This window comes from Cydia strobilella, chromosome 27, assembly GCF_947568885.1.
Source record: "Cydia strobilella chromosome 27, ilCydStro3.1, whole genome shotgun sequence".
NCBI lineage: Eukaryota > Metazoa > Arthropoda > Insecta > Lepidoptera > Tortricidae > Cydia > Cydia strobilella.
Genome location: NC_086067.1, coordinates 2,797,423 through 2,812,130, shown reverse-complemented (window position 1 = coordinate 2,812,130; position 14,708 = coordinate 2,797,423). Strand labels below are relative to the sequence as shown.

Sequence of the window (14,708 nt, the reverse complement as noted above, 5' to 3'; positions counted from 1 at the left end):
AGGTACCACTTGGACGCTTGCCACAAGGACGCTCTGACAGGTTATTCTTATAAAGATACTAAGCAAGTTTCGTTCTTATGGTAAGCGACAATGTGGTACTTTTTACTTGAAAACGTCACATTTGTGACTTTTGTATTGCTTTAAGACAATAGTTCCCATATAGTCATACTTGTTATGGCCATTTTTTGCCCGGATGCTGCACTTCATGATAAAAGCAAGCCGCTTTGCACAGTGATAGAAGGGACCAAACTGAGTGATTTGACCCGCAGCAGCGCAAGTTTCACCCCTTAGGAACAGAGATGGCGCCACTTATTTAAAAAATATTTCAAAAAATTCTACAAGCTAAATCAATGAACCGATTTAAATGTTTATTATCTCAAATGAAAGCTTATTATATACGTTACTTTTAAAAAAATACTCAAAAAATATATACTGAATACTTTTGACAAAAAACGGCATCTTAATTTTTTTTTCTACTCGATTAATAGTTTTTACTTGATTTCTTTAAAAAAATGTATGGAACATGAATAGTTTAATACATGTGCATATTACTGAATAAACAACAAGTATTATACAAAAAACTCGACACCGATACCTCTCATACTTCACGAAATATGAAGGTTTGAATGTGAGTGTAAATTTCTTTAAAATATATTTCAAAAAATTTCACAAGTTAAACTATTTGACCGATTTCAATGTTTAATATCTAAAATAAAAGCTCATTATATACATTATTTATAAAAAAATACTCAAAAACTGAAATATATACTGAATACTTTTGGCAAAAAACGGCATCTTAAGTTTTTTTTCTTACTCAATTGATAGTTTTTACTTGATTTCTTAAAAAAAAATTATGGAACATGAATAGTTTAATACATGTATATATTACTGAATAAATAACAAGTATTATAAAAAAACCCGACACCGATACCTTTTATTCTTCACGAAATATTTAAGTTCAATTATGCACGCTCTTACAAATAAATTTATTTAAAAGAAATCTTCAACTGCAGTAAGTGCACTGATTTTAATATGAAATGTGTCATATGAAAAGAAATCACCCAATTTATTTTAATAAATAAAAAATAAATAAATTAAAACTGAATTAAGTTTTTTCCTGGTGCTGAATTACAAAAAAAATAACAAAATAGAGATTATTTTTATTTAAAGTGACTACATTTGTAAACAAAAAACTTAAATGTCCTCTTCGGTAGATGTAGAACTGAAAAAGAAAAGTCGTTTTGAAGCACTCGTACCATTTCAATACTACAAAATCACCGATCATACATGAACTGGTTGCTGTAGATTACTGTTGAATTATATTTGTGCCTAGCTGATTACCATTAAACCTATAATTTTGTGCCTGACCTATAATCAGTGGTCAGCATGCAAAATAACCCTGGATTGAGAACTACATTAACTTACTTTTGATTTGTACAGCCACCTTTGCATAATTTACACTGGGCTGTACATGGTAAGCTGACGCGATGACACCCATAACGCATAGTTTCGCAGCCAGATTTACAGCCACAATGGTCCAAGAGGCTTAATTGCGACCAAATTGCTGTAACTACCGCGATTCTGGAGTCCAACTCTCTTTTTCCTTAGTCCATCCCCTAGAAGATGGACATGGTATGGAAACTTCTGGTTTCAGAGCGTTTCCCCATATATGGCCCGCTTGGTAAGCTGCTCGAAGTGCATGATGTAGGTGGCAGGGTAGGCAGGTTCCAATTTCTCGGCCAAATCATCTGCTTTGAAATTGGCCGAGAGATTTGTTCCCTGAACGAAGCCCTCCATTGACTGACAACGAACGTGGACAAATTTGGTTTTCGTACTGGAAGAATTCGTTCAGATCAAGCTGCCTTTCTCTGGCCACTATAAAAAGACGGGAAATTAGGAGTACGTCAACTTGTAAGTTTTTGATTTTCTCAGTTGTTAGGTGTGTACCTACATATTTTAGTTTTAGTATAAAGTAACCCTAGATTTGTGTTATTGTTTTGCTATAGTTACAATTTCCAAAAACAAGCTTGTTACAAGCCTGCCACCTACATCAGCTGCTCTCTATAAACATGCACTTCGAGCAGCTTACCAAGCGGGCCATATATGGGGAAACGCTCCTCTGGGACCAGAAGTTTCCATACCATGTAAATCTTCTTAGGGATGGACTAAGGAAAAAGAGAGTTGCACTGCAGAATTGTCTGCAGTTACAGCGATTTGGTCGCAATTAAGCCTCTTGGACCATTGTGGCTCCCAATCTGGCTGCGAAACTATGCGTTGTGGGTGTCGACTGTCGTCGCGTCAGCTTACCATGCACAGCCCAGTGTAAATCATGCAAAGGTGGCTGTACAAATTAAAATTAAGTTAATGTAATTTTCAATCCAGGGTTATATTTTGCATGCTGAGTTACTGACCACTGATTATAGGTTTGGCACAAAATTATAGGTTTAATGGTAATCAGCTAGGCACAAAAATAATTCAACAGTAATCTACAGCAACCAGTTCATGTATGATCGGTGATTTTGTAGTATTGGAATGGTACGAGTCCTTCAAAACGACTTTTCTTTTTCAGTTCTACATCTACCGGTGAACCCGAAGAGGACATTTAAGTTTTTTGTTTACGAATGTAGTCACTTTAAATAAAAATAATTTCTATTTTGTTATATTTTTTTTTTGTAATTCAGCACCAGGAAAAAACTTTATTCAGGTTTTATTTATTTATTTTTTATTTATTAAACTAAATTGAGTGATTTCTTTTCATATGACACATTTCATATTAAAATCAGTGCGCTTACTGCGGTTGAAGATTTCTTTTAAATAAATTTATTTGTAAGAGCGTGCATAATTGAACTTAAATTACTTAAATATTTCTTGAAGAATAAAAGGTATCGGTGTCGGGTTTTTTTATAATACTTGTTATTTATTCAGTAATATATACATGTATTAAACTATTCATGTTCCATAATTTTTTTTTTTAAGAAATCAAGTAAGAACTATCAATCGAGTAAGAAAAAAAACTTAAGATGCCGTTTTTTGCCAAAAGTATTCAGTATATGTTTTTTGAGTATGTTTTTATAAGTAATGTATATAATGAGCTTTTATTTTAGATATTAAACATTGAAATCGGTCAAGTAGTTTAGCTTGTAGAATTTTTTGAAATATATGTCGGCGTTATTGATATTAGCGCCATCTGTAATTGTTTTATTTCATGTTTGTCTGTGCCATCTAGTGGCAGACTGTGAAATTATGGTAGATGATTTACTTTTACCGACGTTTGCGCGCCATCTGTTGGCTACTTTATTAATCATTCCGTGAATCAGGTGACCGTTGGCGGACCGGTTGGCTTGTTTTTGAACGGAGGAGAACTCACTTTCGCTCGAGCCGCCGGCCTGTCTACGCGTCCTAAGGGTGAGCTGTATCACACCTGAATCACTTTGTTTATTGTTCTGATTGTGTTTATTTGTGTTTACGTGTATTGGTTAAATAATTGTGTGATTACCATATAAATAAATATACCGTAAAAGTAAGTTGTTGTGGAATTAATCCGGCTACAACATGGAGGGCCAGGGCGAGCCCGATGACGACGGCTCGTGTTCACCTATAATATCTACTCATAAATCCGACATCGGAAGTGGAAAAAGATTGCTTAACGTGTCCGCGACTCAGCAAAACCCTGACGTAAACAAAAGTGACTTGCCGATTTCTTCTGTGACCGTGCATAATACTGTGCAAATTCCTTTCACAACAGATAACAATAACGTGACGAATCCGGTCGCTAGAAATGAAAATATAGTGTCGTCTTATGCCGCGATAAATAATCGTGTACCGGTTTCTGCCGTGATAAACGATAATGACGTGCAAACTTCCACCGCGACCAACGCTTCTAATAATGAATCTAGTCGAATATTATCGTCGTTAGCGGATATATTACAAAGATTAACAAACCAACAACAAACAAACATGAATACAAATAATGAAATGTTAGCCGGTATTTTAACAAAAGCTGTCACTTCATCACAGCGCCCAAGACTAAGTGATATTTATATTGCGCCATTTAACCCGGACGGTGAGGTTCCAGTTAGGGATTGGTGCGAGCATGTAGACAGGGCTAAACAACATTGGAATCTAACGGATTACGAGATTTGCACTAAGATTGCTGGCTTATTACAAGGTCGAGCGAAGACCCTCGGAGATACGTGGCTTGTAAAATCCCCACTTTGGAGCGACATGCGAAATGCTTTAGTGCAGACGTTTGAACCTGAAGCACGGTATTCAAATGATATAGTGAAATTACGTAACTTCAAATTCGATGCGTCAAATCCATCAGAATCTATTACACGGGCGTGGACTATTTGGAAGAGAATTATGAGCGGTGATAGGGAAAAAGATGCTGTCGAAGCAATTATAGGTTGTATTGATAATGAATACTTGCGATTACGTCTGATATCTAGTAAATGCACGACCGTACCTGAATTGATCTCTGTTGTGTCAACTACAAAACCCCGCGAATCCAAGAGTATTGAACCACCAGCAAAACGACCTAGGCTTCGCAATAGTCGAGACGAATCGCTCCTGTCTTGTTTCAAATGTGGCAAGGTTGGCCATGTGCAATCAAATTGTCTCAATAGTAAAGTTACTGGACCTAAGCCTCTGTTAACCATTGATGACTCAACAGTGAGCACAAAACCCTTAGAAAGGCAACCATCAAAGTGTAATTATTGTGGGAAATTAGGTCACACCGAAACCGTCTGCTTCAAAAAACTCAAGGACAATGGTGAAAAAAATAGCTTAGATTACAGTTAAGTCTAACGTATCCATTCCATTCCAATGCAAATTAAAGTCAATGAGCGTCTTATAGTACTATTTGACAGCGGACCAGATTGCTGCTTAGTAAGAAGACCATTAGACCAAAAGTTACCTGAAAAAGAAAGGATATACTTTTTAATGCCATTGTGAAGCGAACCTATTTTGTCTAGCCAATGTACAACAGTCTCTACGTTATCAGTGTATTCATTGAAATATGTTTTTATGCGAGCTTGTAATTGGATCCGATCTGGTGAAATGGACGTTAATGGGAACTGCTCAAGTAGTAGGGACGACGAATGAAGACTTTATACAAAACACTGATACAGATTTGACTAACGTAAATGAATTTCAGCAATTAAAAGCGGTCTTGGACATGATTAGGATTGTCTTTGCTTCTAGAATATTTACCAAATTATTCAACTCGAAGATCCCAAGACGGTATTGTCCCGTTGATTATATTGCATAGAAACTATTCCGTAACAAAAGATCAGATAGATAGATTAGCTCATGTCTCTTGTTTCACCTATCATGATATGACTCAAGGTTTTGATCAGATCCCTATCAAAGAAGAGTGTATCCCAAAAACACTTTAGGTATGTTATCCGAGACGATTTATATTATATGAGTATATTTGATGCAATTTGGGCTTATGAATACACAAGCGGTGTTTCAACGTGAAATAATAGCGACACTGCGCCTATTTCTCAACTAAATACTAATTTACACGGATTATGTCCTTATAACATGAAAAACTTTTAAAAAGGTACTCTAAATATTGGAACAAAAGTTCTAACTGTTTTTCATGAGGCTGGCTCCCTGCGACAGTTCTAAGTAGTTCTAGCAGTTCTGGCTTAGGAGCAATATGGGTCAAATAAAATACGGCCGGCAACACGCATTAGCATACATGAGCATGTGAACGAAAGAACCGGAAAGTCATTATCGAAGCATCTCGTCATTCTCGTTATTCGAATATCGTCAATGAAGCGCACGAGCTTCTTCAGTCGCGAGTTTATTTATTGTGGTGTTGTAGAGCTGAGACGTGACCCTGACTTAGCCGCAATAATAAAGAAGTCAGAACACTGTAAAGAAGTGAACAAATACAACTTATATACAAACATGCCACCACACCCTAGCTGCTTACGGCCTTGAAGCATTTTGGATGGGAGAAGGAAGACACTTGAAAAATGATGTGAGGTTTACTGGTTTGCCGCGATGTCCAGTACTGTTAAGAAACTTTTGGATAACTGTGTCATCTGGAAATCAAGTATCTTCATGTGCAAAACACGTACAAATATAGGTACCTAAATCAACGCCATTCCAAACAATCCTTATACACATGGATATGTTGTGGTACCTAATTATTCGCGCATATACGAAATTCACGCCAATTACAATACAACAAGTAAGACTTCGATATTTAAGCTTGATGCTCTCAAAACTCTAGTATGCCTGTCTCGAACACCTCATTAAATTAATAAGTGATTACGGCACTGTTTTCACGACTGAATTTGAGGCATACTGTAAGGAGAACGGTTTTCAACAAAGTCGATCCAACGCAACGGTCAAGTGAAGAGAATATTGATGGCAGTTTTTAAATGGCAATCCCTAATTATGAGTCTAATAATTGGAAGAAAGGCCTCATGATACTCTTAATATAAACTGCACTAAAAAATAAGACTACTTTTACTTCTTTACGTAATAGCCCTAACAGATATGTCATATGCTGTACCCGCTAAACTAGTGTGCTTAATTAATGACGCTGAATGTATCGGTTTTCGCGACCAACCTGTACGTAAAATAATATAAAGTGTTCTTAGGGACAAACACAGTTTGACAAAGGAAAACACGGAAATAGGAACAGCTGTCAGGAACCCATGTCGGCGATAAATCAAGAACCCATTTAAAAAAAAAAACTAACAACAAAAGAAAATCTGATTCATAGCCTGAGATTATTTTCGATTTTATAAAAAAAAAAACAAATAGTAACACTTAAAAGAAAAACATTAATTGAATTGAATTCAACGTTAAGTGGAGATGTAATCATTAATACCTTATTTAACGTTAAGTGAATGTGTTAAGTGTGTGTTAAGTAATTAATTACTTTCAAGTTAACTGTATGTGTAATCATTGATAACCCTTCAACGTTAAGTCACTGTGTAGTGATTACATAGCAATAAGTATATTGTACAAATCACTATGTACGCTAGGTAAATGTACTTAAAATCATCTGTAAGCGAGTTGTTGCTTGTATGTATTTGTCGAGTTGTTGTACCTAGCAAGATTTCTTTTTGATGAAACATTTTATATTAACATATTCACTGGAATCTCAAGTAAATGTTTAACTGATACTGTGTAAACATTGTTACATAGTTGTCGAGGACAGGGGCCTCCATCTATGATAGTTGTCAGTGGAACATAGTTGTTGAGGACAGGGGCCTCCATCTATGAGCTCGAATGCTTGAAGTTGTAGAGGACAGGGGCCTCCATCTTTGAGATTTGATGCTATCGCATAGTTGTTGAGGACAGGGGCCTCCTTCTATGAGATTTTTGCTGATGCATAGTTGTTGAGGACAGGGGCCTCCTTCTATGAGATTTTTGCTGATGCATAGTTGTTGAGGACAGGGGCCTCCTTCTATGAGATCTCTTTTTGTTGCATAGTCGTTGAGGACAGGGGCCTCCTTCTATGAGATTTTTGCTGATGCATAGTTGTTGAGGACAGGGGCCTCCTTCTATGAGATTTTTGCTGATGCATAGTTGTTGAGGACAGGGGCCTCCTTCTATGAGATCTCTTTTTGTTGCATAGCCGTTGAGAACAGGGGCCTCCTTCTATGAGATTTATTGTTGTTGCATAGTCGTTGAGGACAGGGGCCTCCTTCTATGAACACCATAAGCTTACAAATGTCGAATTGGCCGAGTGGCTGATGATTGGTTTTGTATGATAGTTTCTGTAGAGCATGTCGAGCGCGACCTGCAGCAGGATGGTCGTGTCGGCGTTATTGATATTAGCGCCATCTGTAATTGTTTTATTTCATGTTTGTCTGTGCCATCTAGTGGCAGACTGTGAAATTATGGTAGATGATTTACTTTTACCGACGTTTGCGCGCCATCTGTTGGCTACTTTATTAATCATTCCGTGAATCAGGTGACCGTTGGCGGACCGGTTGGCTTGTTTTTGAACGGAGGAGAACTCACTTTCGCTCGAGCCGCCGGCCTGTCTACGCGTCCTAAGGGTGAGCTGTATCACACCTGAATCACTTTGTTTATTGTTCTGATTGTGTTTATTTGTGTTTACGTGTATTGGTTAAATAATTGTGTGATTACCATATAAATAAATATACCGTAAAAGTAAGTTGTTGTGGAATTAATCCGGCTACAACATGGAGGGCCAGGGCGAGCCCGATGACGACGGCTCGTGTTCACCTATAATATCTACTCATAAATCCGACATATATTTTAAAGAAATTTATACTCACAGTCAAACATTCATATTTCGTGAAGTATGAGAGGTATCGGTGTCGGGTTTTTTTTATAATACTTCTTATTTTATTTAGTAATATATACATGCATTAAACTATTCATGTTCCGTACATTTTTTTGAGAAATCAAGTAAAAACTATCAATCGAGAAAAAAAAAACTTAAGATGCCGTTTTTTGTCAAAAGTATTCAGTATATATTTTTTATATATTTTTTTAAATGTAATGTATATAATGAGCTTTCATTTGAGATATTAAATATTTAAATCGGTTCATTGGTTTAGTTTGTAGAATTTTTTGAAATATTTTTTAAATAAGTGGCGCCATCTCTGTTCCTAAGGGGTGAAACTGCCGCTGCTGCGGGTCAAATTGCTTAGTTTGGTCCCTACTATCACTGTACAAAGCGGCTTGCTTTTATCATGAAGTGCAGCATTTTGTTCATAACAAGTATGACTAATACAGACATTTGATGCTCAAAACAAACCTGATCGACTGATACCATTCAAAAAATTGTCAATTACCCTATTGTCGGCCAAGGCGAAGCAGAGGTTGACAAACATGTGATCTGCTTTCTTATTAACTGCCCGAGGTTTGTAAACTGTTTTTTCTGTTCGACGGAGCGGAAAAGCGGCAACTTCGTTTAGCGCAGCGGGCCGAAAGTTGACGCTTTCCGGCCGCTGGGCAAAAACATATTTTTCACCTCAGCAGCTCGAACAAACCTTCTTTCGTCACTCCCTGGAGTGAGGAAAGTGCGACTTTCCTCACTCCAGGGAGTGGTGAAAGTGCGACTTTCCTTACTCCAGGGAGTGAAACAAAGTAGCTTTTTAATTTAGTGAAGGCCATGAACTGCCACATCATACTTTTTTTACAATTTTAATTTTTTTATCTATTATTCTGTGTAATTCGAAATACATTTTAACCTTTAATATGTTCTCACTACTGAGGTGAAAAATTATGTGTGATAGCTCTTCTACACTATCGGCGATGGTAGACGATGACTGGCGGGCACGATAGTGTAGAGGACATACTCGGCAGTCCCCGCCAGTCATAGTCTATCATCGCCTGCGACCCGTGAGTTGCCGGTTTTTGGACACGCATCAAAGGGAATCGCCGGGTGGTTGCGTTGACAAACTTCTACATGCGATCGTGTGGATGCTTGCACGATGATCTTGCCGATGATATACGATGATACTATCAACGATCATCGTAGAGGAGGCATGATATAGGTATACGTAGTATACGAAGGACGGCTTAAGTCAGGACCTACGTTGAAGGCGCTTTTGGTTTAGGTGTTCAAGTTGAGCTTCTTGCAAAGACCTTTTCTTATCTTATTGCGCTCTTCTGATATCCTAACTATAAGCTCCTCTCAACGCTTAGCTGGGATGATGTCACAAGTTGGTTAGACATATCGCAGTCGCAGTCTGTAGATCGCAGTGTAAACAATTTCATGCCGCTTTAAAACAAGTGTACTTGCGTATTGTCCATAGTCTATTGTGTAATTATTTTATTGATTTATACTTTATTGCACATAAAATAAGTACAAATGGTGGACTTAATGCCTTAAGGCGTTCTCTACCAGGCAACCACTGGGCCAAAAAGAGACGTTTGTTGGTGCAGGCTTTGTACTGTATTTGAAAATAATTAACCGATATCACTACCTACTATTTACAAATTAAATACTAATTATAGTATACCTTTTATTTTTAAATCATAAACTTAAACATATACTTTGTATGATACACTTACATACATATCTACATATATACTTATACATGTACCTACTGTGAAACATTACACCTATCAGACAAATGCTTGCGCAGCATACGCTTGAACGTAAATTTAATTATGTCATTAACACCCGTTTAAAATTCGGGCTTATCGAAAACAGACAGTCTATAATATGCCAAACTATGCCTTATATTTATTTTTTATTCCAGCTACTGAATCTCCAATGGCAGAATTGAAAAACGTTTTCAAGAACAGAAATATTGGAAAAGGTATTTTTACTTTATTTGGTCTTTAATTTTAATTACTTTGCATTCTTTTAATTGCAGTGAGCTAATCGGTTTTTTTTACTTATTTTCAGATACAGCAAAGTCTTCTCAGAAAAACCCACCAAAAGTCCAAACAAAACCGATCCAACCCATGAAAGCAGTTCAACCAAAACAACCACCAATTGCTTCCAAACCGGCTGTTCAACCAAATCAAATGAAACTAATTCTACCAAAGATAGAAGCGAGTTTAAAAACTGCTAAACCTATAGAACCTGCTATTTCACCAATAAAACCTTCTCCTTTTGTGAAAAAACCGCAGCAAACAGTGTCGAACGCTTCACAAAATTCAAAATGTCCGCCAGTTTCAAAAGAAACACAACAGGCCCCAATATTGGCCCCTGTGAAACAAAAAGTCCAGAAATCATCGATTCAAAATCGGCCGTTGCCAAAACCTGACAGCAGACCATTACCGCCTGATCCGGTGCTAGAAGAATATATGCCAATATATCAGATGGCTGACGAAGGTATTTTTTTAGTAGCTTAAATAGAAATAGATATGAAAAAGTGACCAAGTCTACCGGTGGCCGAGGCGGGAATCGAACCCGCGTCTTTAGCTTGCGCGGCTAACGTCCTGACCTAAAAGAAAGAACACTGAAAAACACAACCTGAACACCCGGCCACGGCGGTACTCGTCCCAAATTCTCTGGTGTATGCTATCTTTGAAAGGCTAGGCGCCTTTGATAATTAATATATAGTAGTGTGGCTACTTTAAAAACACAAATCAAAATATTTCATTAAATAATTTGATTTGTTCCCGAGTTAGTAGCTTAAATGTTTAGAGAGCTATATAAAGGTCTCCTCTGTTCCATTCTAATTTGAATCTTTGTTTTGATACATCAAAATTGCATTTTCCTTGACAAGCTTTTACGTCTGGGCGGCTAGAGGTTATTACTTTTAAATAAAATGCAGATAGGGGAGGATCGTGCTATCCGATACTACTATGTAATTGCATGATATTTTTCTGAATATTGATATGTAAACCATAAATACACGTTACGTACACGTACGGGTTTACATGACTGAAACCGTCTTGTGCGTATAAACTTTCGTAACTAGTTGTTGTTGTAAAATGTGCAAAGTTATAAAAAGACATCGAACGTACAATACAATACAACACAAAACAATAACAACAACACAATATAGTACAATATAAAATTGGTTTATGTTTAGAAATTAAGGAATGTTTTTTTCTTTATCGCAACCAGAAGCTTATAAAAAATGATATTGATTTTGCCTTTCAATTCAGCATCTTAAATAAAACTCTCGATCTTGAAATTGTTATCCGTAAAGCATAATAAAATATTACAATCTTTTTTCAGATGACACGCCAGATGCGGATGATGATGAAGAATGGACATATGAACCGCTAGAACAATACAACATATACAATATGTAGGCCAGATTAATGAGGGTTATCGTTTTTTTGCTCACCAGTTGGCGCCTCTGTTGATGGTGGTCCAAAAGACTAAAGAACAGCTGTCAGTCATTGAAGTGACAAGTGACATTTGACATTTCGAACTATGGAAAAGACCACCATCTACACTAGCGCCCCTAGCGGCGAATTCATACGCGTTAGCCCTCTCTTCTTCTTCTTCTTCTTTGCCATGTCCCGTTACTTGGGGTCGGCCCTCCTCGTTCGAAGGCGCCAGGTTTTTCTGTCCTGGGTTGTCGATATGTTAGTCTGCGCCCGCTCTATGTCTTTGGTAACGGTTGTCCACCACGTGGTAAGCGGCCTCCCTTTGCCGTTCGTTTTGTCTGGGATGGCCAAGGCTTTTTTGACAGCATACTCTTCGTTACGCCTCATCACATGCCCGAACCATCTCATACGGCTTTCAGCCATCTTTTCTGCAATGGGAGCGACCTTGAAAGAGCCTCGTACATATACATTTCGGACTCTGTCCAGTCTCGTCACTCCCGCTGCCCACCTCAGCATTTTCATTTCATTGGTGTGCATCTTCTGTTCGTGTTTCTTCTTGGTCGCCCAGCACTCGGAGCCATACATTAATGCCGGTCGTACTGCGGTTTTGTAGACGCGCCCTTTTAGCCGAACTGGCATGCGGCTGTCACAGAGTACCCCGGTTAGGGTCCTCCATCTCAACCATCCTGCGTTTACTCTGTGGGTGACGTCTGCGTCTATGTTGGCATCTGCCGTCAGCATGGATCCGAGGTACTTAAACTGATCAACCTTAGGCACTGGCTGTCCTTCAATGACGATGTTTGTGCTTGGAATTGGCTGGTCACTGAAGCTGCATTTTAGGTATTCGGTCTTGGATCGACTGATGCGCAGACCATTGTCCTCAAGCGCTTGTTTCCATTGCTGGATGGTGGCATTTAGTTTGTTCGCGCATTTGTCGATGAGCACAATGTCGTCGCGTTAGCCCTCATTATAATAATAGGATTCATACTGTACTTACTCTAGCTTTTAGATGTGGCCGTCAATATAAAGTAAATATGTATTCTTCCAGAACGTCTAAGAATTTTTTTAATAACCCCTCAGGCGGCAAGCTACCTCGAATGGGGCGCTCTCTGATGGCTCCTCTACACGATGGCCCAGCGTAGGCCAGTCCAAGGGACGCATTTTATGCGTTAGAGGGAGCAAGTGATATTGCTATCTCATTCCACCGCATAGCTGCGTCCCTTGGACAGTGATGATCAGAGCTCGGAATTTTCGCGGCAAAACAAACGACTCGCAATCTTGCTAGTTAGAATTTTTTTATCGATATCGATAGTTGTGTAATAGAAGAAAAAGACAGTCGACCAAATAAAAACAATATTACAAAAAAAATTGTGAGGTTTGTATAAAATTGTATACAAACAGACACAATTAGTATACACAATGTAATAGTATATATATACTATTATATGGCTTTATAGTGATAAACGAAACTGTTTACTCCCAGAGAAGGTTGAGAAATTAATGATTATCTACCACTCCAATCAATATCACAAACCAAATATAATGTCATGTGCTGCTATGTGTACTGATGTAGATTTTTTTATTTGGTAGATCGTTTTTTTCTTCCATTACCCAACTATCGATATCGATAAAAAAATATTTCTAAGTCTAGTATGATTGCGACAGTCTTTTGTTTTGACGCGAAAATTCCGGGCTCTGATGATGATGCACAGTTGTACCAAATACTTTCTTAAGGGGCAAGTGATAGCCTCAACTATTATTAAGTCATCTGAACACTAAATTTGCCTCCAGAATCAGGCGAACTAAATTGACATAAGATTGACAGATAAAATGATACCGAATACCATAAACTTATACTAGAGCGGTACTGTCATAGTAAATTTTGTAACCCCAGTAAATTCACTGCCATCTGTCAACACACTTTAAAACTAAAAATAAATATTTATTAAAATACTATAAAATGTATTTAAATATGGATAAATGATTTTTTTATTTGCATTAATTATTTTTATATGATTTTGACCCATGTTCTTTCACTGGTATGCGTTAAAATTATAAATACCAAACTCAACAGTCAACGCCCTCTATACGAGTGTAGGCCAAAACTAGTGGCGCCATCTGATCGAGAATCAAATTTTCGTGATTTTCGAGGCACGTTTTTTCCTTAGACTATCCATCTATTACGGTGTTATATCTATCTTTGCGAATACCAAAGAAAAAATTATCACGAGTATATGTCGATAAAATTATATCGATTGCGTGTCATAAAGAAAAGTGGGTGATTCGATTGTAAGATTGTGACGTTACCGATCAAATTAGGAGGCGCGGCACGAAAATGTCAAATTTCGATGTTATAGTTTGTCAAGGTACTGTCTCATTTCGGGCGTAGACGGAGAGTCCTACTGACTTTGTCTTGCACTGGTGCTGGCGCCCAGAAGAAGGGGATGAGTGTAGTTTTATTAGTTCTTATTTACTGACAAGATTTGCTTGACCAACTTCATCAAGATTTGCTTGATTTGCTGATGTAGGTTTGGGGGGCCAAGTTGTTTATTTCGAAAGTTAGGTTGTCGCCATAAACCTAAAATTGGTGATTTAATTTTGTACGTGTGGCTGGTAGATGAGATTGACGCATATTTCAATCCAGTTTGGGGACTTGCGTTTACAATCGAAGCAATAGGGATCACCGAAACGGTTTTTATTTTTTGCGTTCACACCACACAATGTAATTGAGAAATTAATCAGGCTTGCCTTATTTGTATTTTGTACAAAACATTTATTTAATTACAATATATACTATAACTAAGAAAAGCTGTAAAAAGTAATGAAATAAACTCATTTGTATTTGTATATATAGTTGGTCAAACCAAATTGTCAGTAAATAAGAACAAAAAAACTATACTCATCCTTTTCTTTTGGGTGCTAGTACTAGTGTAAGACAAAGATAGTATGATTATCTCTGT

The 14,708-nt window shown here is 37.5% G+C and overlaps 1 protein-coding gene across 1 annotated transcript; it reads right to left on the bottom strand.

Moving 5' to 3' along the window:
* Window positions 1-11,943: 11,943 nt before the first annotated feature.
* On the bottom strand, window positions 11,944-12,489 carry LOC134753463 (uncharacterized). Its single transcript, XM_063689337.1, has one exon. It carries the CDS (start codon window positions 12,487-12,489, stop codon window positions 11,944-11,946), a length of 546 nt encoding a protein of 181 aa, XP_063545407.1.
* Between the last annotated feature and the right edge of the window lie 2,219 nt (window positions 12,490-14,708).

Bases quoted from the DNA above. Each gene is read 5' to 3' on its own strand.
- LOC134753463 (XM_063689337.1), bottom strand. From the start codon at position 12,489: ATGCTGACGGCAGATGCCAACATAGACGCAGACGTCACCCACAGAGTA.